Source organism: Lacerta agilis, chromosome 15 (genome assembly GCF_009819535.1).
Source record: "Lacerta agilis isolate rLacAgi1 chromosome 15, rLacAgi1.pri, whole genome shotgun sequence".
In the NCBI taxonomy this organism is placed as follows: domain Eukaryota; kingdom Metazoa; phylum Chordata; class Lepidosauria; order Squamata; family Lacertidae; genus Lacerta; species Lacerta agilis.
The window spans coordinates 28,566,447-28,593,000 of NC_046326.1; the positions used below are offsets into that span (position 1 = coordinate 28,566,447).

General features: G+C 49.2%; 1 protein-coding gene across 2 annotated transcripts in view; it reads right to left on the reverse strand.

Moving 5' to 3' along the window:
- The window catches only part of STX1A (syntaxin 1A), a 38,214-nt gene extending 12,104 nt beyond the window's left edge, over positions 1 to 26,110 (reverse strand). For both annotated transcript variants that reach the window (XM_033171668.1, XM_033171669.1), the window contains exons 1-5: positions 26,023 to 26,110; positions 13,369 to 13,446; positions 12,318 to 12,417; positions 3,925 to 3,999; positions 2,954 to 3,027 (exon numbers count right to left, since the gene is read on the reverse strand). In XM_033171668.1, the coding sequence (XP_033027559.1) occupies positions 2,954 to 3,027; positions 3,925 to 3,999; positions 12,318 to 12,417; positions 13,369 to 13,446; positions 26,023 to 26,052 (357 nt within the window). In that variant the 5' untranslated portion in view covers positions 26,053 to 26,110. The remainder of the gene's footprint in view (positions 1 to 2,953; positions 3,028 to 3,924; positions 4,000 to 12,317; positions 12,418 to 13,368; positions 13,447 to 26,022) is intronic.
- Positions 26,111 to 26,554: the final 444 nt, after the last annotated feature.

Here is a 26,554-nt window from a genome sequence, read left to right on the forward strand (position 1 = left end):
CAAGGTGGCGTACATACCTAGTTCTCTGCCCCGTTTTATCCTCACGGCAAACCCATGAGGCAGGTTAGACTGAGAGCGCATGGCTGGCCCAAGGTCCCCCAGCGAATTTCTTGGCCGAGTGGGGATTCGACCCCTGATCTCCCAAGGTCCTAGTCCCGCACTCTGACCACTAGACCACTTAAGAAAACCTACTTCACACAAAACATATCCTGCAATTCATGGCGTTTGCAATGGGGCAGAGGAAGAGCAGGTCCAGGAGGTCCCTTTGTGGGGTGCGTGGACCCTCGAAAATTGCCCTTAGGAGTCAAGAGCCTTGGCACCAGCACTGACCCCTTGGCCATACCAGTTGGGGGGCTGATGGGAGCTACAGCCCCCCGACCACAACACCTGGAGGGCACCAGGTTGAGCCTCGCTCCTCTAGACGGCCCCACCTTGTTCTGCTCCCGATACCCTTGCGTAATTCAAAAGAGAAATAAAAGGCTGAAGCACGGAAGAGCATCCCACCCACCCGCTGCTTCCTGCTTTCCGCCCCGGCTATGCACTGCAGTTCCTTGCCTCTGATGAAGGAACAGGCGGCTGCACAGCAAAACGTTTTCACACTTGCTCTCCCCGGCGCATCGCCCATCTGCTCCATTTCGGGGAGTCAGAGAGAGAGAGAGCGCTGCCGTTTCTTTGGAGATCAGCCTTGGCTGCTCATCATCGTGTGATGGGGAGGTGGGGGGGGGGCGATGACTTGGATCTGGCTTTGTTTGTTGTGAAGACGAGCTGTTGGTGCCCTTCAGCATCCACAAAGGCTGGGAAGAGGGGGAAAGTCAGGCTCTTCCTCCCCAACCCCCTGGGAAGGGGGGGGGGCGTCTCACCAGGAGCCACCTCCCAAACCAGCTGCTTCGCCCACTCAGCCTTAATCCAGCCCTCCGCTTTGAAACTGGACCAGAGATGGATGAATCCCTCGGTTGCTCATTTTTCAACCCCGAGTTCAGCTCTCGTTTTGCATCTTTTTAACAGAATTTGTCAGCACTTTTCAGGTGCCGTTTTTCCTAACGGGCACATTCCTGCAAGCGATTCCCCTAAAATATCACACGTTCTTGTATGTTGCATCGCATTTATTTATTTATTGAATTTATAGCCCCACCTTTTCTTTCTCCAGGAGGGTCAAGGATGGCCAGTCGTTTTCAACCAGTGTGCCATGGCACCCTGGGGTGCCTTGAATGATGGCCAGGGGTGCCGAGGGCAACACTGACCTTTGCCCCTCTTTCTTTCTTTCCCTCCCTCCTCTGTTGCCCTCTCAAGTCTCTGCCTCCCAAAGGTTTGCACAGCTGTTTATTGCAGCAGCCCTGGCTTTAAGCTCTGCAGGCAAAGGTTGCCTCTTGGAGATAATAAAACAAACAAACAATATATTATTATTATTATTGTTGTTATTATTATTATTATTATTATTTATACCCCAACCATCTGGCTGGGTTTCCCCAGCGACTCTGAGCGGCTTCCAACAGAAGATTAAAAATACATTAAAACATCAGTCATTATAAACTTCCCTAAACAGGGCTGCCTGAGAGGTACCCCTCTAGGGGGGGGGAAGGGGGGCAGCTCAGAGACCAAGGACCACAGCAGCAGCCGCCCAGAGGGATCCCAAGGAAAAGGGAAGAGGAGGCTGAAAAAGGGTGAGAGGTTGCCAGCTCTGCAGGCAAGGGGTGACATAACTGGGCTCCTTAGCCCCACAGGGGTGCAGAAGAAATAATTTAGTTGCTTTTGAGAGCTGTGGGCTCAAAAAGACTCCTCATTTAATTCTCACTACAACCCTGTGAGGCTGAGAGGCAGCACTGAGGAGAAATTTGAACAGACCACACCCAACTTACAGCACAAGGGACCAATTCCAACCAGGCCCAAACCAGCAGTGGGTGGGGCCAAGGCAAAAGTGGGTGGAGCAAAATATGCTATTTTTTCCCCTTTGTATGTTGCAGCTGCAAAAAAAAACACCCCATCCTCTGTCCTCAGAAGCAAGTAGCAGCATTTCCAATTAGAGGGTACACCCCAGTCTGGCTCAGGCACATGAGGAGAGGGTGGAGCTGGGCCACCGAGTGTCCCAAGGGCTAGATGGAGAGGCTTTGGGGGGCCACATTCATCAGCCCCTGCCAGTGGTAGGAAAACATCCAGTGCCAAGATTTGGTGTTTTTCAATGAAAGGACGTGACAGAAGTTTTACTGTTTCTTAAAAATAATTTATGCGTGGTGTGGAGGAAGTGGAGAGAGAGAATTTGATTTTTAAAGCATTAAAGGCCAGGCTTGCAGACAAAATCTTCAGGAGGTGTCTAGTCATATAAACCATAAAACAGAAAGAATGTAACAAAACTGATTATTTATTTATTTATTTATTTTTATTTTTATTATTATTATTAACTGCGAAGATCAAAATATAAGCATCCAAGGGGTGTAAGTCAGCCAAGTTCTACTCAAGAGCAGACACACTGAAATTAATGGCGACTAACTTTGGGTAGAAATCAAATACAGCTCCATCATTTTATATTTCAAAATATAAATATTATTTGTCACAAACCACAACGACGCCAGACTTTGGGTCACTCGAATGGAACCAATCAGCCAGAGGAGAAAGGAAGGGCTATCTCAGAGTGCTGTTGACTCTCTTTCCTTGGAGCTCTTTTAACAGAGGTTGGATGGCCATCTGCCAGGAATTCTGTCGCTGTGGTTTCCGCATTGCAGGGGTTTGGGCTAGATGACCCTTGGTGGTACCTTCCGACACTACAATTCTATGATTCTATGACTATGGACAAGACTTCCAGTTGCCCCGAACCTCAGCTTGGAAGTTCACAGCAATGGATGTTAACATATGGGACTCACTGCCACAAGAAAGTGGCGCCCACTGGATCACAAGGCTTTAACAGGGGCTTAAAAGAAACTCACAGACCAAGCAGTTAGTGGGTAACAGGGCCACCCACCTGGGTCTTCCTTATTCTCAAATCTGCTGATGATCTGTTGAGCCCCTCCTCCTGCTCGATGCTCTGCTCAATACCTAAGGGGGAGAGAAAAGCAGATCAGACATTCAGAGAAGGAAGAGAAAGGGGGCAGGGGGGGGGGGTTGAGAAACAGATGGGACTCCTCTCTCTCTCTCTCTCTCTCTCTCTCTCCTTGCCTGCCTGATGCCCATTTCAGACTAGGTTAAAAATAGCTCCCCAGAAGGCAAAAGACCATCTAGAAGCATCCCTAAAACTGCCCCATGAAAGTCAGCACACCTGTAGGCCAGCATTTGCGCCTCATTTAATTTAGAAGGAAAAGCAAAAACCTGGGCCATGAAAGGTGAACCCTGCCACCCAAATAAAGGATGCAAATCTGCATTTCCCTTTGTTGTCTCCAAGGCAAGAGAGGAGAGGAGCTGCCCTGGTTCTGAGATCTCCAGGCACAGCCAAAAAGATCTTGGAAGCCATGAATGAGGACTAAAAATCTTGGGGGGGGGGAACAAGGCAGAGGTTCCCAGGACATCCCTGACTTGCAGATCATTTCCCACTGCCCCTCCATTCTTTCCATTTTCCTCCATTCTGAATTGCAGAATGACAACTTGCTCTGTAGGGCACAGACGCCCTCTTTTACCCCCCAAAGTTATGCTCAGGCAGAGATCTGGGTAGCCATTTCCCACAACACCTCTGAACATGAGGACCAGAAACTTGAAACACCCCCCCCCCAAAAAGCCGAGTTTCCCAGGAAAATAAACCTTAAGCCTCAAAACGTGACCCCCTGCACTAAGCTTGCCACCAGAGCCCTGCGGTTCTATCTCCTGCCATGCCCACCTAAGGCTGGCCATGCCACCTGCCTCTCTCTGCTGTGCCTCAAGTCAAGAGAGGTGGGGGTTGGAAGCCAAACCAGCCCCTGTGCATGGCATCCTCATTCTGCCGCCGTGCGAACAGATACTCACTCTTTAGCTTGGAGCGCACTTTGTTGGCTGTCTTCTTGATGTCAGACATGAGCTCCTCCAGTTCCTCCTTGGTTTCTGGAAGGCAGAAGAGGCAGGAGAAGGTAAGAACGTCATCTGAGCCTGCTGGATCAGGCCAATGGCCTCACCTACTCCAGCATCTTGTTCTTACAGCCACTCTGGGCGGCTTCCAACAGAATGTTAAAATACAATAATCTATTAAACATTAAAAGCTTCCCTAAACAGGGCTGCTTTCGGATGTCTCCTAAAAGTCTTAACATCTGAACTGCGATGAGAGTTGGGCCGGGCATCCCTGCTTAAATTTATCCTCCAGCCTTGTGCTGGCCAAATCCTGCCACCCTAGGGATCTTTTCTGCCAAGTTCCCTTTGGGATCGGATGCATGTTCAATTTGTGGTCCACATTTTAACACAAACATGCCTTGTTTGCACTTCCCGAAGTCTACGCCAAACCTGCCCAATGAGGCTCTCCTTTGAAATCCACCCTCCTTGCACAGAGTTCTCCAGCCAAACAAGACGTACCCAAAATGCATATATATGGGGAGAGCTCATAACAAATTTAAATGTAGAGAGCCAGTGCAGTATAGTGGTTCGAGTGTCGGACTTGGACCTGGGAGTCCAGGGTTCAAATCCCCACTTGCCATGAAGCTCAGTGGGTTGGGACCTTGGGCCCCTCAGCCTAGCCTACCTCATAGGGCTGTAGTGGGGATTAAATGAGGAGGGGGGTGAACCAGGTATGCCACCTTGAGCTACTCGGAGGAAACAATGGTGGAACAGTAATGCAATAAAGAAATAACAAATGCTTAAAGAAAGAATGGGGGAGGTGGAGAAGACCTTCCCTCCAACTCCTAGCCAGTGTGGTATAGTGGTTAGGAGCAGTAGACTCGTAATCTGGGGAACCGAGTTCGTGTCTCCACTCCTCCACATGCAGCTGCTGGGTGACCTTGGGCTAGTCACACTTCTCTGAAGTCTCTCAGCCCCACTCACCTCACAGAGTGTTTGTTGTGGGGGAGGAAGGGAAAGGAGAATGTTAGCCGCTTTGAGACTCCTTCGGGTAGTGAAAAGCGGGATATCAAATCCAAACTCTTCTTCTTCTTCTTCTTCCTTCTTCTTCTCCAAACCAGACCTCATTGCATAAACCTCTATTATTCCCCTCATCTTGCCCATCAAAAGCTGCAGCCCACCCTCGCAGGGGTGGCGCGCTCCAGCCCCCCTGGATTGCACTGCTTGCCCTTTTCCTGCAGCTTCCCCAAGCTGCCTGGCGCTGGAGGTGCCAGGTGCAAGCATGCTCCCTCTCTGCCCCCTCCGCAACGCCCCCCCCCCTCGGCCCGGAGAGGAGATAATTGCCGTCACCTGGAACTCTGAACATCGCCAACGTAACCAAGCAACGCTGGCAGAGCAGCAGCCAAGTCTGGGTGGCACAGAGGAGGCGACGGGGGCACGGCAAGGTCTCTGCACATTGCACTGGCAGCCTTGCGCCGAGACTCTCCGCTCAGCTCAGAGCATCTGTGCAGGGCCTCAGACGTCCTCAGCAGGATCAGCATTGCCTTGGAGCAAACGCCGAGGTTACGCTCAGCCCTCTGTGAGGTCGAGGGGGACTGCAGCGGAGCTTCCAGCCCATGTCCTTTCCAATTAGCATGCTTACACACTGCAAAACGTCCAACAAAGAACCCCCGTCGCCAGCCTTTGAGCATTTTACCAACTTGGGAGAGTTTGGCAAAGGTTCAGGGAAGGGCAAGCAAAATGGTCGAGGGGATGACTGCCCTATGAAGGAAGGTTGCAGCATTTAAGAAGCGACATGATAGATAGAACTCAGGGAAATCCAACGGAGAGGAATCATTGTTGCAGGTTTCAGGGCAGGTGAAAGAAAGAACTTCCTCGCGCAGCGCAGACTGTGGAACTCACTCCCACTGGAGGCAGTCGTGACCACCGACCTTTAAAAAGAGGGCCGGACAAATTCATGGAGGATGAAGGCTATCGATGGCTGCTAGTCATGATGGCTATGTCCTGCCTGCACAGTTTGAAGCAGCGATGCTTCTGAACACGACAGAAGCTTGGGTCCTGTCTGGGGGTTCCCCATGATGGGCATCTGGGCGGCCATTGCGAGAACAGGACGCTGGACCAATTCGCATGAAAATGGCGCTGAATTTTCACGAGAACCCTTCTCTTTTTTAATGCGATCTGAGCCCTTCTGTGGCACAGTGGGTCAGTGCATCTGGCTGCTAACTGGAAGGTTGGTGGTTCGAGCCCACTCAGGGATGGCTGTGGGCAGGATTCCTGCATTGCAGGGGGTTGGACTAGATGACCCTCGGGGTCCCTTCCAACTCTGCAATTCTTATGATGTGGAATCCCAACCGAAGTAGGGGAAACAGAGAAAAGCCTCCTTTGTGTGCCCCTTCCTCGAGAGGTTCGGAGGGTGGCAACACGAGAACGGGGCCTTCTCTGCAGTGGCTCCTCCCTGTGGAATGCTCTCCCCAGGGAAGTTCACCTGGCACCTTCATTATACACCTTTCGGTGCCAGGCAAAAACGTTCCTTTTTAACCAGGCCTTTGGTTGATCCGATTTACATCCTATGTCCTTTTAAAATGTGGGGTTGTTTTTAGGGGGGGCCTATTGGGTTGCTTTTATTTTCATTATATATTTTGTTGTTTTATATCTTGATTTTATTCTATGAACCGCCCTGAGACCCCCCGGGTATATGGCGGTATATAAACTCTAATAAATAATAATAATCATAATAATAATAGTAAGATTTGTTCATTCCTGCTTCACACTGCAGCAGATTTAAATTAGTTTAACTGTCAACGGTGCCCTTAAACTATCTGGGGGTTGCAGTTTGACAGGGATCCTGAGAATCCTTGGTAAAAAATAAATAAACCCCATTCTCTCACTTTCCCAGAGCTTCACAAAGAGAGAAAATAACCCTTGCATAAGAATACGTTTATGTGCCTGATGCTACTTAGGACTGTGCAACACAAGCAGCTGCCTTGCACCGTATGCATTGGTTCAACCTGGCTCAGTATGACCCACTGCCGCAAGTCAGTGTAAGCATCTGATTAACTTTTTATTATGGGACACTTACTGAAAAAAAGTGGCCTGTTTTGCCTTTAGAGCAGCAATTTTCCAGGAGAAAAGTTTGTGGGAAGCCAAGTTAAATTCTTCAGGGGAACAAACTCTTATCTGACAGAATGCCTGGATTGCACAATTATTTTAAATGCACAATGTATTATATTCTCTTATCTCTATTTTGCTTCTCACGAGGGCTTTGGCCGCACAAATAAATAATAATATTCATTAGTTGGCAGCAGCGCTCCAGGGATCCGGGCAGAGCTCCCTCCCAGCCCTGCCCAGAGATGCCAGCGGGGATTGCCAAGCAGCGTTTTCACCCACACTGAGTCAGCCCATGCAACCAGTATTGTCTACTCTGACAGGCAGCTCTGCTATTCTGCTATACAAGAAAAAGGGGAGGGGGCGGAATGCACAGAAGCCAGTAATTAACTCCCACCCTGCAGGGAGAAGAAAATAATTAAAGGGCAAATCCTTATTGCAGGCGGAGAATGCCTTATCTTTAATCTCTGTTGAGCTCTCAGAAGACTTCAAGAGCCTAGCGCCGAGTCTGAGGATTTTCCTTCTATGACAGAACTCCCTCCCTTCCCATGCAGAGCCCCTAAATCTGTTCTGAGTCCCCTCACAACCCCCCAGAAAGAGATTTGGGGACAGGGTGCTGGTTTCTGTTAGTGCAGCGGCCCTGGGTGTTTTATATTACGATGATGCAATCTTAACAATAATATCACATTCCTACAATTACCCATAAAAATTGCAGTCAACAGGAAGCAAAAGAATAGGGCAGGGCCTACAGACAGGAAGATGCTCCACCAATGAGCTGTGGCCTTTCTTCTAAAAGCAACCCAAGACTCTAGCCCTCATTGCTCTGAATTAATGGCTGGTTTAAACAGGAATGTAGGAAACTGGCTTATACTGATCAGGCTGAGGCAGGTGCTCTGCTACCTTTCCCTGCTGGATAGAGGAGATTCAGTCCTCAGCGCAGGGGTGTGGGACCTTTGCCCCCCCCCCAGTTGCTGTTGAGCTCCGTCTCCCATCAGTCCCAGGCTAGTATGGCCAACAGCAAAGGCTGAGGGGTGCCTTCATACAACAATACCTGGAGATCCGTCATTCCCCCGCCTGCTGCCTCCATGCAGAGGACAGCAGCATCCACTGACTTGCTCTTTGCATCCTATCAGGTGGCTGCTAACTAAAATTACAGGAGAAGAGAGTGCAATGGAATCATAGAATTGTAGAACCCCAGAGTTCATCTAGTCCAATTAGAGTCACAGCTAATAAAGGAAAGGAAAACGTCGGGCAATCCTGCTGCCAAGGCGCAGCCCGGAAAAAGGCCTGTGTTTGTATGTTGGCAGAGACAAAGAGGATTGTCACCTTTTTATTGTGCATGGCTCAGTGCCCTCAACCACCCCAGAATAAAGCTCCACACTCAGCTTGACAACAGATTCCACACCCCAAATGCATTCCCCTTCCGTTCCTTAAGCAGCCTTTTCCCATCTCCGGGTTTTCCAACGCACAAAACATCTCTGAAGGGGTGCAATTTGCAGAGATGGTGATGATGAGACTCAGCCTGGAAAATTGGCCGTTTCCATCCTCTCGCCTGGACCCAAAGCTCATTAATAACACCCCGAGGCCCTGGAGAAGCCAGCTCTCTTTCGAACGGGTGGGCAGGACGGCTGCAATTTCTCAAGATCGATGTTGACTGCGCATGGAAGGAGCTGACCCTCCCAGCGGTGAACGGAGAAAGCAATTATGTGGAGGGAATATTATCCTGGGAGAAGAGGGAGGAAGGGCTATAGGCAAACCACCTAGCAAAGCTTGAGGAGTAACAGGGTGAGAAACTCCAGGGCTTCCCCAGGGCTCTGTTTCCTTGGAATGAAGGACACCAGAGCACCCAGGGGCCACTTTTAATAGGGGTATGGAGGGCGTAAGCAGGAAAGAACGGCTTCTGCGGGTGATGGCAACAATCTCCAGAGGAGGAGGAGGAGGAGAAAGCAGGGAGAGAAGAGAAGCGCGGCAGTGAGTCAGACAGAGAGAGCAGCCAACACAGAAACCTCCGGCACTCACCCACGCAGGGAATACAGGAGGCAAGAGGGGAGGGAACGGGAAGAGGGATATACCTAGAAGGAGCTGCTGAGGTCAGCTACCCTGCACCGGAGGCAGGAAAGCAGGATAGATCCCCACCCCATGCACAGAAAGCTGCCTCACACAAGGTCAGATTATTGGAGCATCTGGACTGGCAGCAGCTCTCCAGAGTTTGAAGTAGGGGATATTCCCAGCCCTTCCTGGAGATGCTACGGGGGTGGGTGTGTTGAAGCTGAGGCGTTCTGCACACCAAGCAGGTGCTCTGCTACTGTAATTTGCAATATTGACAGAAAATGGTTATAGGCACCCGAGGACACGTGGCAACTTGTGCAATGGTACCTTTGTTTAAAAACGGAAATGGCTCTGAAGTTAAATGTAATTAGCCTAAGAGTTTTGGTGCTTCTGCAGGGGTGCAGTGGGGTTGTTAAATATGGTATGCTGCTGCTTGTGGAAATAATAAAATGTTTGCAGGCATGGGGAAACTACTAAGGGGTCTTCAAAGAAGCAAACACCAGCCGTCCTTTCTCCTCATGCAAAGCTCTTCCGGTTCACAGAGCCTGCAGTATTTTGCAGAAGTGCATCCCAGGAAACAGAAATGGACCAAAGCGTTTTGTCGCCTCAGCACCACAAACCCACTTCAACCACACTCAACTTCTTGCAGTTAGGAAAGTGACAGGGGAAACATGCCAGAAGGTGTGGGACAAACAAGGGATTAATGAGAAGATGAATAAATGCCCTGGAAGCAAATCAGAATGGATGCAGGAGGAAGGCCCCCTGTGGAATCACTAATCTGGTGTTGGAAAACGTTCAGAAAAGGGCAACCAACATGATCAAGGGGATGGAGCGACTCCTCTAAGAGTCAACGTGATAGGAGTTTATAAAACTATGCATGGCATGGACAAGGAGGATAGAGAAAAGTTTTCCCTCCCTCTCTCATAACACTTGAACATTTGGACACCCAATGAAGCGGAATGTTGTGAGATTCAGGACAGGTTTTTTTAAAAAAGGACTTTTCATAGCTCAACTATGCTCAAAAGAAGTTTGGATAAATTCATGGAGGAGAGGGCTGTCGATGGCTATCGGCCAGGACTGCTAACTCTGCCTCTGCAATGTTGCTTCTTGAACACCAGTTGTTGGAAAACAGGAGGGGAGGGGAGGGGAGGGTGAGAGAGATCTTGTGATTGGATCCTGCTTGCAGGTTTCACATTGGGGTATCTGGTTGGCCACTGTGAGAACAGGATGCTGGGTTAGATGGGCTCCTTCTGGCCTGATCCAGCAGGCTCAAATTATGTTCTTAAATGCTCAGTACGGAGCAGGGACAGTCTGACCTCCACAAACTTTTTGCGCATGCTCAATAGACAGGTTGTCCGGAGGAGCCCCTCCTTGCATCGAATGCCTGCCTATGAACATGGCAAATGACCCTGGGGTGCCCCTCAATGGCACCCCCTCTCCCTCATCCCTTCCAGCCTTTGCTAAGCAACTGTTCCAATTGCATCCGGGCCAACTGGATTGGCATCCTGGGACGGGCAGGAAAGCTGATCCTGCCCTGCCCTTCCAGCGCCACCTGTAACGCCTGGCATGGTGGCACTAGCAGGGCCCCTGCTAGAACCACAGGAGTGCCATGCTCACCCTCCACTGGCTAAATTAAGGCACAGCTAATTGCTGAGCACTTTCCCCTAATGCGCTCACAGGCGAGGGAGTTAATTGATATTTATGCAGCACCCCAGCCTGCCACAGGAGATAATGCTCAATTGTTTGGAGGGCCGGGGTTAAACAAGTCACAGATCCACGCGGGGCAGCAAAACCCGACAAGAGACACCCCCCACCGCCAATGCCTTACGCAAAGAAGTGAGGGGGAAGTCTTTTTTGCGGTGGTGGTGGGAAACCTGAGGAACCAGAGCTTCCTGCAGGGAGGGAACCACCCCCCTGCAAAATGGAAACCATAGAACCATTGAATTTCAGGGTAGGAAGGCACCCTGGGGATCCTCCAGTCCAACCGCCTGCAATGCAGGAATAGGCAGTTGTCCTGTACGGGGATCGAACCTGCAACCTTGGTGTTATCACCACCATGCTCTAACCAACTGAGCTAACCAACAGAGCTCCTTCACCACCTGGTTTAAAGGAAAAGTGCCACCCTGCCAAGAGAAGGTGGTGGCCTCTCCTTCATTGGAGGTGTTTAAGCAGAGGTTGGGTGCTTTGCTGGGGGTTGAGCTAAATGACCCTTGGAGGTACCTTCCAACTCTTATGATTCTATGGTCGCAACTTTAGCTGTAGTAAAGGGCCTTGTTTTCATGAAACAAGGATATTCACTGTCGAGTGGAGACACCTGCCCCCTTCCACCGTCAAAGGCTCCCTCCCCGTACACACCTCAGCCCACTGCAAAGAACATCAGTATACAATAAGCAGCACAAAAACGGCGCACACAAATCTACCAAACCATTCCACGTATTGAATTCTATATTGGTAGTCCAATCCAAAAGAGAGCAATGCAAAAAGTCAAACAAAGAAGCCACAACTAGAACGTCTAGTCTTCTTCTTCATCAGAGATTTGGTACATTTGCACACTTTCAACTTCATCTGCTAAGTTCTTTCTTGGCTTAAGCATTTACTCAATTAGCTAAATGCATAAATGCTTAAGCCAAGAAAGAACTTAGCAGATGAAGTTGAAAGTGTGCAAATGTACCAAATCTTTGAGAAAGAATATTTTGATGAAGAAGAAGACTAGATGTTCTAGTTTAGATGAGATGTAACATGTAAATTTGTGTGTATGAATATACAGTAAATCCTGGGAAAGAATTTACTGAAGAAGCCCAAAATTGTCCAGGGGCGAAACAGGGGACAAACACCGGCACCCTGTCTAATTTTTGTGCGTCACATCTTCAATATTCCATCTGATTGGACTTGCTTTCATCTATTAACATCTGTGCGTATCATCTGACTGGACCTATTTTCATCAATATCTACAGGAGCCTGGCTAAAGACATTTAAAGACTGAAATTGTCCTGCTGTACTAACTTGAATGAGTTTTCTGTTTGTGGCTTCTTTGTTTGACTTTTTCCATTGCTCTCTTTTTGACTGGACTACCAATATAGAATTCAATACGTGGAATGGTTTGGTAGATTTGGGTGCGCCGTTTTTGTGCTGCTTATTGTATACCGATTTACCACGAGTATTGGCAGCATATGTTTATTTTTTCAGCCACTGCATAGAAGAGGCAAGGCAGCCTTACTCACTCTCGTCGGGGTTGGGGGACGCAAGGATGGCACTGTGCTTCCGCTTCACCTCTTCCACATTCTCCGCGATCTTGTCAATGAACCCCCGGATCTCTTCCACCTGGAGGAAGGAGGGCCAGAGTGAGCAGAGAGCCTGGAACGCCCTGGCATTTGACAAGGGCGTCTTCCAACATCAAACCCCGGCATCGCCAAAATAAGGACTTACAACAAGGCCAGCTTCCGAGTTCCTGTTTTAATTTTGAAAGCCCTCGACAACTTTGGTCCAGGGTAGCTCAGGGACCACCTGAAACCTTCTATCCCAGATCAATTCCCGAGAACCTCTGCAGGAACGTTGTTCCCTGGAATTGGTCAGGCTCATTTGACAGCAATGAAACCCTTTTAATGTTTGAATTTTTAATGTTTGATGTTTTATTATTATTGTTAATAATAATAATAATAATAATAATAATAATAATAATAATATTCTGTTGGGAGCTGCCCAGAGTGGCTGGGGAAATCCAGCCAGATGGGTGGAGTATACAAAATAAATTTATTTATTTATTTATTATTAGTTTATTTTTAAAATCTTTGTACCACCCTTCAACTGTAGATCTCAGGGCTGTTCACAACACTGGCCCATTCCTTTGGAACTCCATGCCACTAGAGATTCAGCGGGTGCCTTCCGTGCCAACTTCTGCCCGCTGAAAAGTTTTCTATTCCACTGGGCCTATGCAGGCAATTAAGAGTACAACCTTCTGCAGTGGCTAACTGAAGTCTGTTTTTAACTTTTGAATGTTCTCAATGCTGTAAAATATCTATATGGGACACAGCGGTATAAGCCGAAAAGGTTCCCCACTTCTCCTAAACTGTCCCCCACTGATCTACACAGGACTGAAGTCATTTTGCTCTGAGTTGCCAGGTGCACACACACACACACACCCCGCCAAAAATGCATATAGTTGTTCAAAGAAGGAGCAAAGGGGGCGACTAGTTGGGGGGGGGGGGATCTGCAGGAAGAGGCCAAAAGAATTGACTCCTTGACAAATCTGTGCAACTAAATGGGGGTTCTCACCTGCTCAAAAAACTCGTCCATGAAGCGGTCCCGATCCACTCCGACAGTGACGTCATCGTCATCGTCGCTGTCCTTAGCCTGGAAGACACGAAATGCCCTGAATAAAAGAAACCCTCTGGGACAGACTTCTGAAGGAGAGAACTCCCCCCCCCCCGGGGACTTTGCACCTTGCAGACTCCTTTGGAGACCACCAAGACCAGGGGTTCCCAAACTTTTTTTGTCCCACTGCCCCCTTTTTTTCAAGAACTCATCCCCAGTGCCCCCTACCCTACTCCATAAAAAGCACCCTTCAGAACAGCGGTTTGCACGACCCACTAAGGAAGATAACACCGCACTAAAACTCAGTAACAATTAATTGCACATTTCTTCAAAATCCAACTTTTGTTGTTCAGTCGTTCCCGACTCTTCGTGACCCCATGGACCAGAGCACGCCAGGCACCCCTATCCTCCACTGCCTTCCGCAGTTTGGCCAATTAATTCAACAACTTCCGTTACCCTGACCCACCGATGCCAACTTCTCAAAGTCTGAGTGGTCATTTACACCTCCAGCGCCCCCCTGCTGTCTCCTTGCCTCTTAGTAGCAATATTTTGGTCGCAAACATCTAGTTTACTGAACAAAAAGGTGTTCTTTACTGTAAGGTCCGTGCGGTGGTGACTCACGAGTAACGAGGCAGGAGCCCAACCTGTTTACAGGTTTATTGTGCAAACTATTTACAGTGCAGAGCTACAAAGTACATGTCTGTCTCAGTCACTAGCAGAATCCGGGAGTGGCCCCTTCCGGCTCCTTTCCCAGCATAAGAGCTTCGGCACCCCAAATCTCCTCCTACCCTCCTTGCGTTTCACCCCTCTGCGCAATTGGGGCGCCGGAAATGGCGTGCTTCCCTCCTGACCAGCCGAGCGAGGTGAGCGCAGGGTCTCGGCAACATCCCCAAGCCCTCTCCCCGCCAGATTCCCTGTTTGCTGCTCCTGGCTGGCTGAGGTGCTGGGGCCCTTTGCAGCATCCCCAAGCCCTCTCCTCTCCCGGCTGGCCCCTTCCCCTTCCCTCCCCACTGGAGGTGTGGCTGCTTTTCGCTCCCTGTATCCCAACAGTTCCTCGGGTCCCCTCAGCGGGCCAGGTGGCAGTTCCCTGACATTTACTAAGCTACAAGTACATATTGAGATTGTGCTGGAAATGTCCGTATATATATAGAAAATTCTTTCCAGTAGCACCTTAGAGACCAACTGAGTTTGTTCTTGGTATGAGCTTTCGTGTGCATGCACACGAAAGCTCATACCAAGAACAAACTCAGTTGGTCTCTAAGGTGCTACTGGAAAGAATTTTCTATTTTGCTTCGACTATGGCAGACCAACACGGCTACCCACCTGTAACCCGTATATATATAGCAATCGATGTAGTAATCCCACCGGCCCCCACAGGGGGCAGTACCACCCACTTTGGGAACCCCCGAGCTAGTCTAATGCTCTGCTCCTTTCATTAAAAACAATGCAAGATTCTAGTCCTCGTGGAGCTGAATAAAAGGCTGGTTTAAACAGGAACAGGTGCTTTATGTTGAGCTTGCCCACTGGCCTATTTTGCTCACTATCGTCCATACTGAGTGGCAGTAGCTCTCCAGGGTTTCCACTCCCGTCCCAGCCCTTGGAGATGGGACTGGGGTCTGAACTTGCATCATGAAAAGCAGATGCTCTGCTCCTCCCCACCTCCCCAGGCATCAACCTGGCCCCAAGGAGGAGAGGCATCAGAGGTTACCACACAAGCTAGTATCCTAAACATATCGACACATTAGGTGCACCATCATCAAATGGGGAAATAAAAGTTAAAGGCTCTCACAGGCCCAAATTAGTAGTTCAGAGTAGAGGTCACCGGCTGTGACTCTGCACGAGTCTCTGCTCTGGGCCCGCCTCTTTTCAATTCGCTTCCTGTGGGGGGAGGGCATCATCCACTGTACCTCTGCACTGAGTGCCCATCGTTCATTCAACTACTCTCAACGCAGACTGCAGCAGTTTCCAGACAGGCAGCTCCCAAGCACTAATAAATCATTGCTTTCTTCTGCATGCTGCAAGCAGAATTGCAATAGACCCTATCAGGGATATGGGATACCTCCTCATCCCCCAATATGTTCATCTTGCTGTGTTGTTCAATTTCCACCTATAAACTGATGTTGGTGGGAAAGATCCGGTTTGAGAAATAATAAACTGCAAGCAGTTCTTGATTATTATTTTTATTGTTTCAAAAAAACCAATAATTATCAAGCACTATGCACTTGTTCATTTTAACACAAATCCCCATTACTACCCACGAAATGTCCAAAAAAAGAGAGAGCTGAAACCAAAGTACAGTATAGATTAGTGCTTTATTGGAGGGCGGGAGTTGCCAAAATGTTTTCCCCCTTTTTATTTTTTAAAATTAGCACTGCCCCCTTAAGAGGTAACACACTTTCATTTACATTTTTAAAAATGTTTAAGTATAGCCAGAAAAGAATTTTGTTCAAAATAAATAAACACACAGAGAGAGATTAATGATAGTAATGGGGTTATACAGTGACCAAGCTTATATAATAAGCAAGTGCCAAATACAGTCCATAGGCCCATGGGAATCTCTCCAAGCCACACCCTCTCTTCTTAGGCCACGCCCCTCACCAGCCTTGAGGGTCCATTCCAAGTCTACAATTCTATGAACAGGTAGCAGCAGCACCTGTTGTACAGCAGACTGAGCAGGCATGCACAGGTCACTTGCCTTTACCTGGAGATGCCAGGGATTATAATTTTCGTTGTCATTTCCCAACGCATAAAGCCGGAGTGCATATCAACAACAATCCATAAGATTATACATAATATAAAAAGGTAAAGGAGCCCTGGGCAGTTAAGTCCAGTCAAAGGCGACTATGGGGGTTGCGGCGCTCGTCTCGCTTTCAGGCCAAGGGAGCTGGCGTTTGTCCACAGGCAGCTTTCCGGGTCATGTGGCCAGCATGACTAAACCGCTTCTGGCGCAACGGGACACCGTGAAAGAAACCAGAGCGCACGGAAACATCATTTACCTTCCCGCCGCAGCGATATCTATTTATCTACTTGCGCTAGTGTGCTTTCGAACTGCTAGGTTGGCAGGAGCTGGGACAGAGCAACGGGAGCTCACTCCGTCGCGGGGAATAGAACCGCCGACCTTCGCATCGGCAAGCCCAAGAGGCTCAGTGGTTTAGACCACAGCGCCACCCACATCCCTAAAAAGTTACTATACATAATATATATGAACCCTAAACCTTCCCAGATCATGCTCTGTGGTTGAGACCACCCCCTTTCTCCCAGTCTGACTCCCCTCCAAAGCTTGGATGCTGAAATGCAGGGAGCATGCTTAGAAAGTACTGTAAATAAAAATAAAACGAATCTGACAAGTGTGACACCTAAAAGCAAAAAGTTCTGGAAAGCATCCAAAAGAATGAATGCAGAGGAACATCAGCTAAGCTAGGATCCTTGGAACTAGGTACGCTTTGAGAGGATGGGTGGGTGTTTGCAAATGGGTGGGCGGGCTCAATCCTTGTGTGGCTGGAACAGCAGCCGCCCCTCGTTCGACACCACTATGGAAAACACACCTGCACTCCCAGCCTCTCCGCCCCCCGCCCTGCAATTAATTCCACCTCTCCTATTATGCCATTTTTATCTGCTATTGTTTCAAACCATGGCCTTTTTCCACAGAGAGCAGCTGCCAAGACCCTCCTATGTGGCACGCAGGAGACAAGACCACCCCCCCCCCAAAGAGAGAGAGAGAGAGAGCGCACTTCATTGCCAAGAAGCCCCTTGCATACAAAATTATGCATGGTACATAGAGAAGGGAGATGGGGAGAACATTCTCTGCATGAATGCTGGAAGATTTAGGGGAGAGAAAATGAAGTACCGTATTTTTCGCTCCATAGGACGCTCCGGACCATAGGGCGCACCTCATTTTTAGAGGAGGAAACAAGAAAAAAAATATTTTTCTGGTTTTCCTCCTCTAAAAGCCCTGTTTTGTTTTGTTTTTTGTTTTGTTTTTGAGGAGCAGCTAAAAGTTTTGCAGCTTTTTTTGCAAAGGGAAAAGCCCTGGGGTTTTGGGGTTTGTTTGTTTTTGGAGGATCAGCTAAAGGTTTTGCTGCTGTTTTTGCAAAGGCAAAAGGCCTTTTTTGAGAATCAGCTAAAAGTTTTGCAGCTTTTTTTGCAAAGGGAAAAGCCCTAGGGGTTTTTTTTGTTTTTGTTTTTGTTTTGAGGATCAGCTAAAGGTTTTGCAGCTTTTTTTGCAAAGGGGGAAAAGCAAAGCTCCTTTTGCAAAGGGGGAAAAGCAAAGAGGAAAAGCCCCATTTCTATGGGGTTTAACTCACATTTCTGAAAAATCTTAAGGGAGCCATTTCTACTGTTTTCAGACAGATAATCTAATCAGCCAGTCACATGTCCTGGGGAAACAAACACCCTCCCTCTGCAGCACATTCAACAAAGGAGGGCGGGGCTGAAAGGGAGCCGGGACTCTTATCTCTCTCCCGATCTCCTGCTGATCAGCTGCTGAGCGGGGTCCTTTCAACACTCCCTTTTCTCTTTGTAAAATAAAAAGCACAATCTGCTTTTGGCCCCTGGGCAATTCAGCTCCAGGGACCACCATTCGCTCCATAAGACGCACAGGTATTTCCCCTTACTTTTTAGGAGGAAAAAAGTGCGTCTTATGGAGCAAAAAATACGGTACTTCTTCAGGCAGCACATGGTTAAACGGTGGAACTCACTGCCATGGGATGTAGGACTGACAACCAACTTGTTGTTGTTGTTGTTGTTGTTGAGTCGTTCAGTCGTGTCCAACTCTTCGTGACCCCATGGACCAGAGTACGCCAGGCATGCCTATCTTTCACTGCCTCCCGCAGTTTGGTGAGACTCATGCTAGTCGCTTCGAGAACACTGTCCAACCATCTCATCCTCTGTCGTCCCTTTCTCCTTGTGCCCTCCATCTTTCCCAACATCAGGGTCTTTTCTAGGGAGTCTTCTCTTCTCATGAGGTGGCCAAAGTACTGGAGCCTCAACTTCAGGATCTGTCCTTCCAGTGAGCACTCAGGGCTGATTCTCAGTGAGCACTCAGGGCTGATCCACCTGGAGGAGGAACCGGCAAGCCACTCCAATATCCCTGCCAAGAAAACCCCATGGACAAAGACAACCAACTTGGACAGCTTCAAAAAATGATTAGACAAATTCACAGAGGATGAGGCCACCCATGGCTACTTGCCACAATTTGCTTCCACTGTCAGATACAGTAAGTAGGCTGGCTACAGACTGTGGTTTCTTTGGCGCAAAACAAACCCTGATCCCCAGTTTGAACATAAAACAATGCCAGGGATTGCAGATCTGTGTGCTAGTAGGGAGGAGGAAACAGCCCAGATTAGTGCAGTTACAGTCAATCATTGTCTAGGGTTTACTGTGATGTGCAAACTGGGTTACTGTCAGTTTCAGTTCCCACCGAGGGGGGGGGGAGTTAATTACAGTACTTGCTTCCCAGCATTAATGTTCTCTTTTCTTTCTTTTTTAAAAAAATAACTAAATAGCACTATTTTTTCCCATTTTAAAAATGAAAAATATAAGGAAATCCATAATTAACTTCACCCCCTGGTGAGAAAAGAAACTGACATAGGCATACCCCCCAAGTGTGATTAATAACCAATAAAATGGCCAGCACTTGGAAACAGTTTACGTAAACACACAGGAGTCTGGTGTGTGTGTGTGTGTGTAAAAAATCTCACAGGCATTTGGTGTGTGTGTCCATACCAGACAGGCTGGTGTTCCAATTAATATTTTTTTTAAAAAAAGAGGTGATGGGAAGAAAACCACCACATCGCAGAAAACACTGGCTAGACTGCAGCAATACTTTATCTGGGTGCTGGGGGGGGGGGAGTAAGCAAAGAAAGCAAATCCAGAACAAAAGGCCTTAATCCGGAACAAATATTGGACACAGATTGAAAGAGACATGCAACCCTCTATGTCATGGGCTTTGAAGGTGGTCAAACTCAAGACGCAAGGGAGAAACGTGCTGAGAGGAAGGCAAGCTTGGCAAATCCACGCCGTGATCAACTCCCACCCAGAAACCAATGTCCCCACTGTGGAAGGACGTGACGTGTGGATCCAGAATTGGCCACCACAGTCACTTACGGACTCACTGTTAAAACCGTGTTTATGGAAGACAATCTTCCTCGGCTATGAGTGATTGTAGAAGAAGAAGAAGAAGACGAAGAAGAAAACTGTGCTGAGATCTATACCAGTTACAGATCTCCTACGAGTCTAAGTTCAAGGTCCCATAACAACTTGGGAGCAGTTTACCTACGACATTGCCTTACCCCACTTCTGCCCGCTCGGCTGCTTAAACTGGCAGAGCTGGCCCTGTTACAAGTGCTACAGGACACCTGCTCTGAAATTGTAAGAATTCAATCATTTAGTATGGCAGCACCTACCCTTCGGAACTCCCTGCCTCATGACATCAGGCAAGCGCCTTCACTATATTCTCTTCAGCACCTGCTAAAAACATTCTTGTTTAGGCAAACCTGCCCATATGCTTAAGTCTAAACCACTGAGCCTTGGGCTTGCCGATCAAAATGTCGGCGGTTCAAATCCTTGCGACAGAGTGAGCTCCCGTTGCTCGGTCCCTGCTCCTGCCAACCTAGCAGTTCGAAAGCACGCCAAAAAAGTGCAAGTAGATTAACAGGTATCGCTCCAGTGGGAAGGTAAACAGTGTTTCCGTGCGCTGCTCTGGTTTCGGTGTTCCATTGCACCAGAAGCAGCATAGTCATGCTGGCCACATGACCCGGAAAAACTGTCTGCGGAGCGGACAAACGCCAGCTCCCTCGGCCTGTAAAGCGAGATGAGCGCCGCAACCCCAGAGTCAGGGGTCCCTTTACCTTTACTCATATGCTTAGAAATGTCAATATGAATTGTAACCTGTTTCGGTATTTTAACTTTTTGTATGTTTTGAAGTGCTGTATTTCCCCCCTTGATTTCCTTTTATCTTTCGTTGAGGTTTTTTTTTACAATCAAGTGGTGTGTGTATACATTTTATAAGACGCATAATAAACAAACCTTTGAAAATGTACCTCCTCACTTTGAAACCAGCCGAGAAGCAACCACAAATTCCTGCTGGAATCATTGGCATCCAAACCTGAGCTGGCACCCAGCCTGGCGTGCAAGAGGTGGGGAGGCTGCCAGGAGTGGTCCATTTATCTCTCCTTACTTTTCCCCTTTGCTTTCCAGGTTCTTCAGCTGCGCTGCTTTTGAGGGGGACATTTGGCACAGCAGCCGAAGGGAACAGTCGCCTCACTGAGCCCGGGCTATGAATAGCACACCCCAAAGGAAAGGAGGCAGAGCTGGCCAATTAGCCCAGTTAACGGGCTTTTTTTTTCAAACAAACCAGCCCGGTCCCATTAGACGCGGAGCAAAGGTCAAGCATCTGCTCTCCCTGAGGAGACGCACAGCAAGTCACGAAGCCAGCGGCCAGCGAACGTTTCGAACTCATCGCTGGTGGCAAAAGCAGAGTCCCAGATCACGCTCACCCATTATGCAGCAACAAAGAGCAGAGCCACCGTGTGCAAAGGCAGTCTACCCCTGTAAGCCAGAGAGCAGGCAGGCAAACGATGGAAGGATATTTTTCATAACTTTCCACGTTTTCCACCTGTGAGGTGCCAAAGGCCACCTAAAGGCACACAGTGACGCAAGGGAAACCTCTCTGGCTGCCTCCCCTTGAAAAGGATATTGTAGAGCTGGGAAGGGTTAAGAGAAGAGCAGCTACAATGACCTAGGGCATGGCCAAACTTGGCCCTCCAGCTGTTTTGGGACTACAACTCCCATCATCCCTACCTAACAGGACCAGTGGTCAGGGATGATGGGAATTGTAGTCCCAAAACAGCTGGAGGGCCAAGTTTGGTCATGCCTGATAGGCAAGTGAGGGTCTCCCCTGTGATGAAAGGTTGCAGCGTCTGGGGCTTTTTAGCTGCTTAGAGAAGAGGCAATATGATAAGACACTTATAAAATTATGCCTGGCGTGGAGAAAGCGCATAGAGAAAAGCTCTTCTCTCTCTCTCATAACACTGGAATGCATGAACATCCAAGGAAGCTGAAGGCTGAGGACAGACTGAAGTACCTTTTTAGTTGAACTATGGAACTCACTGCTGCAGGAGGCTCAATAGCCACCAACATGGTTGGCTTTAAAGGAGGATTGGACAAATTCATGCGGGAGAGGGTTATTGAAGGTTACTAGGCCTATTTAACTTATATGCAGAATTCATCATGCGAAAGGCTGGGCTGGATGAATCCCAAACCGGAATTAAGATTGCCGGAAAAAATATCAACAACCTCAGATATGCTGATGATACAACCTTGATGGCAGAAAGTGAGGAGGAATTGAAGAACCTTTTAATGAGGGTGAAAGAGGAAAGCGCAAAATATGGTCTGAAGCTCAACATCAAAAAAACTAAGATCATGGCCACTGGTCCCATCACCTCCTGGCAAATAGAGGGGGAAGAAATGGAGGCAGTGAAGAGATTTCACTTTCTTGGGTTCCATGATCACTGCAGATGGTGACAGCAGTCACGAAATTAGAAGACGCCTGCTTCTTGGGAGAAAAGCAATGACAAACCTAGACAGCATCTTAAAAAGCAAAGACATCACCTTGCCAACAAAGGTCCATATAGTTAAAACTATGGTTTTCCCAGTAGTAATGTACGGAAGTGAGAGCTGGACCATCAAGAAGGCTGATCGCCGAAGAATTGATGCTTTTGAATTATGGTGCTGGAGGAGACTCTTGAGAGTCCCATGGACTGCAAGAAGATCAAACCTATCCATTCTCAAGGAAATCGGCCCTGAGTGCTCACTAGAAGGACAGATCCTGAAGTTGAGGCTCCAGTACTTTGGCCACCTCATGAGAAGAGAAGACTCCCTGGAAAAGACCCTGATGTTGGGAAAGATGGAGGGCACAAGGAGAAGGGGGCGACAGAGGATGAGATGGTTGGACAGTGTTCTCGAAGCTACTAATATGAGTTTGGCCAAACTGCGGGAGGCAGTGAAGGATAGGCGTGCCCGGCGTGCTCTGGTCCATGGGGTTACGAAGAGTTGGACACGACTGAACGACTGAACAACAACAACAAGGCCAGGACTGGCTTTGCTCTGCCTCTATGACTGGAGGCAGTAACGTTTTGGAGAACCAGTCCCTGGAAACTAAAGGAGGGGAGAGGGCTATCGGGCTCAAACTCTGGCCTGATTCCAGTAGATTCTTATGTTATTTCCTGGGAAGCCTGCAGGCCCCAAAAGGTGACGCAGGCTGAAGCTGCACCCTCGGGCTAAGCTGCACCTTTGGCTAAGCAGAGACCTCCTTCCCCGGAGTTGAAAAAGCCTTCTCTCATTTTCTGGGATTCCTCATTACTGGGACGCATCATTCCTCGATCTGCATGCCACAACCAACATGCTCTCACAGCCTCCTCCCCCTCTGGCCTTGCTCGAAGCGAGCTGTGGCTTTTCCGTTCCAGAGCAGAAATTTATTCTGGATGAATGGAAGGGCTGGAGCACAGAAGAGGTGGCACTGAGTAGACAGCAACCGGGGTTTGTTTAAACCCACTTGGGAAGGGAAGGAAGCAGGGAGGGGCCCTGATTCTCCTACGGAGGCACAATGCAAACTGAAAGATTAAAATAAGAGCGACGGGGAGAAGAAAACAAAGGCATCAAAAATATAAACCATAAAAGCGTCACAGCTTAGAAGGACAAAAGGGCAAAGATACTGCACAACTCTAAAGGGTTAATAAAATAATAACTCACACGGAGATTCCCTTTGCAAATAACAAAGATTTATAAAAGTATTCTCCATCATGGAGACTAAAGCTTCTCTATAGTCTTAAATGAGCCAGATATTTGCATATGCCAGTGGCGCTGAGTGACCCTGTGCCTCAATATTTGTATGAGAAATAAAAGCAGCCATGACCTCTTTTACAAAAGCCAGCATCTGTGAGTCAAGGATGATTTGTACAAAAGAAGACCCTCAACCCACCTAGCCAAGATCCCTGCCAGCGACTCTCAAGTCTTGGCCCATCCTCAAAAACAAGAACCCTCTAATGCGCTGGAAGATTTCAGACAGATAAAAGAAAGGACTTCTTCACCCAGCACATAGTTGTTAAACTATGGAACTCCCTGCCACAGGAGGCAGTGATGGCTACCAACTTAGATGGCTTTAAAAGGGGATTACACAAATTCATGGAGAAGGAGAAGACTATCAATGGCTACTATCCAGGGTGGCTATGCTCTGCCTCCACAGTCAAAAGCAGCAATGCTTCTGAATACCAGTTTCTGGGTACTCAGGTCCTGCTTATGGGCTTCATTTTGGTTGGCTGCTATGAGATCAGGATGCTGAACTAGATGGGTCATTGGCCTGATCCAGCAGTCTCGTGGGTTTATGCGCCTCTGTTGGAATGCCTTGCTGAGTCAGGCAGCCATTGGACTACTGAGGTCAGTGCTGTCTGCATCACGGATGGGGAAGCGGGGGGTCATGGGAGTTGTAGTTTAAGAACATCTAGAGGGAACAGGGGGCCATGTGGTGTGAAATCATAGAGTTGGAAGGGACCATCTAGTCCATGGGTAGGCAACCTAAGGCCCGGGGGGCTGGATGCGGCCCAATCGCCTTCTCAATCCGGCCCGCAGACAGTCCAGGAATCAGCGTGTTTTTACATGAGTAGAATATGTGCTTTTATTTAAAATGCATCTCTGGGTTATTTGTGGACATAGGAATTTGTTCATTCCCCTCCCCCCCCAAAAAAAATATAGTCCAGCCCACCACATGGTCTGAGGGACGGTGGACCGGCCCATGGCTGAAAAAGGTTGCTGACCCCTGATCTAGTCCAACCATGCAGGAATCTTTTCCCCCAATGTGGGGCTGGAGCCCACAACTCTTGAGACTCTGGGATTAAGAGTCTCATGCTCTGCCAACTGATCTATCCCAGGAAACCTTGGTCCACACTGACAAGCAACAGATACCTAGGATGTCAGACTGGCATCTGTCCCTACTTGGAGATGCCACGGATTGAACCTGGGACTCTAACCACTGGCCTACGTTGAGCCTGGATAGCTCAGATGGTAAAGCACGGGACTCTTCATCTCAGTGTTATGGGTTCAAGCCTCACGTTGGGCAAAAAGATAGCTGCATTGCAGGTGGTTGGGCTGAGATGACCCTCGTGGTCCCTTCAAACTCTACAATTCGACAATTCTTTGGGGCCATCATTATGCAGCAAAACCCACAAATGTCAGGACTTCCGTTTTACTGGAAAGTCGGTGGGTTTTCTTAGCTTCTCCAAAAGAAGCAACAACGTCCTGAATCCATCCCCAGACCACCCCTTCCTTAAATCCACAGCTAACCTTCCTCATAAGGAAGCCACAGAGTGTTGCACGGTAGCAACAGGTGTTGCATGCTCAACAGTTGACTTCTAAGGTGCTAGCCCTCAAGCACGCAGAGAGTCACAGGTCTCTGTTTCAATCTTTCCCCCTGCCCCTGCCCTGGAGAAATTTGCTGTGCATTTCAGCAAGGGTGGGGGGGGACATCTTAGCCCCCCCCTATCGTTGGGCTCCAACTCCCATCATCTTCCCTGGCTGGGGTTGATGGGAGTTGGAGTCTAGCATCCAAAGTCTCCCACCCCCAAATTACAGGAACAACAACAAAGTTTTGGAGAGGGTGGCAGCTATGCATTGGCTCAAGCAGGTTCCTTTTTAGGCAGTCAAGACCCGGAGGGCAGACACCTGGAATGCCTGTGGTTGCCAGAGGCAAAAAAGCACAGAAAGAAAATTCCTCTTGGGAAAACAACATACCACGGGCTCCTTCCTTGTCATTCAAAAAAGTTACAGCTTTCAACAGAGGCAACCAAAATCAGTTAAACAATTATACAATTAGGTGCTTGAAACAAGCTGGCAAAATTTAAGCATCGATGGGACTTCCCCATTAGCAACCTTTCCCTTTGGGATTGTGGTGGCCAACAGCATCACCAGAGCCTTGCTCACCCCCACGCCCTCAGGGTGATAGAGCAGGCACTCTGCAGATGCTCAGGAGCCCCCTCTCCCCTCTGACGCCACACGTACCAGAGATGCGCGCTGCTACGTCCCTAGGGGGAGGGCGGGGGTCTAATCTTCATACACCCACATACACCCCCAAGAGAATTCAAAGGAGATGGCGGGCGTGGGGCAGAGTGCCTCATCATTCCCATTTCCGAGGGTTGAAGACCAGATCCGCACACGAGATGCCGCCCTTGTTCCTGCAGAGATCTGAATTGGGGCGATCCCTCCAACCAGACCCCTATCTCTCCACCCCACACCCACGAATCAACAAGGCGATATGGAGGTGCGAGGAGCGGCCACAGCCTTGTCGTCCGTTCCCTGGAGAGTTGAGAGGGGGGCAAAATGTTCCACGACCCTCCCGCCGCGGCGCGCATCCATGGACGGCACCGCCCTATGAAGAGAGGAGGGATCGCTGTCGTCCCCCTCCGGTTCTACGCCGGCTCCGTTTTCGACGGGGAGGTTCGCTCAGCTTCAAATGGAGGGGGCAAGGCTGGAGGGGCCACGGTTGGAGGGGACCCCTCCCTGTTACCCTTGTGATGGGGCTCCACCCCGTCTCCCTCCCGCGGCCCCTTCCCCGACGGGGCTCACCGTGCGCAGCTCCTGCGTCCGATCCTTCATGGCTCCGGCTCCGCTCTCTTGGGCGGCGATCGAGGGAGGAGCAGCAAGCCGCGACGGGGGGCGGCACATGCGCGGGAGCCCGAGCAGGAGGGAGGGGAGCGGCTGCCTGTCTGTACGTCCGCCCACTCCGCTACGGCTGCCTCCGCGTCGCCGCCCACCCGCGACGGAGCCACCCCCGAAGGAGCCCGATCCGCGCGAAGCCCCCACCCCACTCCCCAGTGGCTTTGGGAGAAAAGGAACACCGCCCCGCCTTCTTAGGTGGATCTCCAGCTGCGCGGCCGCCTGCACTCCCTACATGCCCATAGGCACGCTCAGTTCCTCGACAGGTTTAGTTTGGAGCAAGCCCCGTCTGGTTCAGTGGGCCCCATCTTATTTTAAGCTCCAGAGAGCATGAAAGAGGAACCTGCCTTGCGGCGGGAGTGGCGGGGCAGTCATTTCTAGGCCTGGAAAAGCTTTCAGCTGTGGCTAGTTTCTGTGGCTGTTAAAAGCTCAGGATGGAACA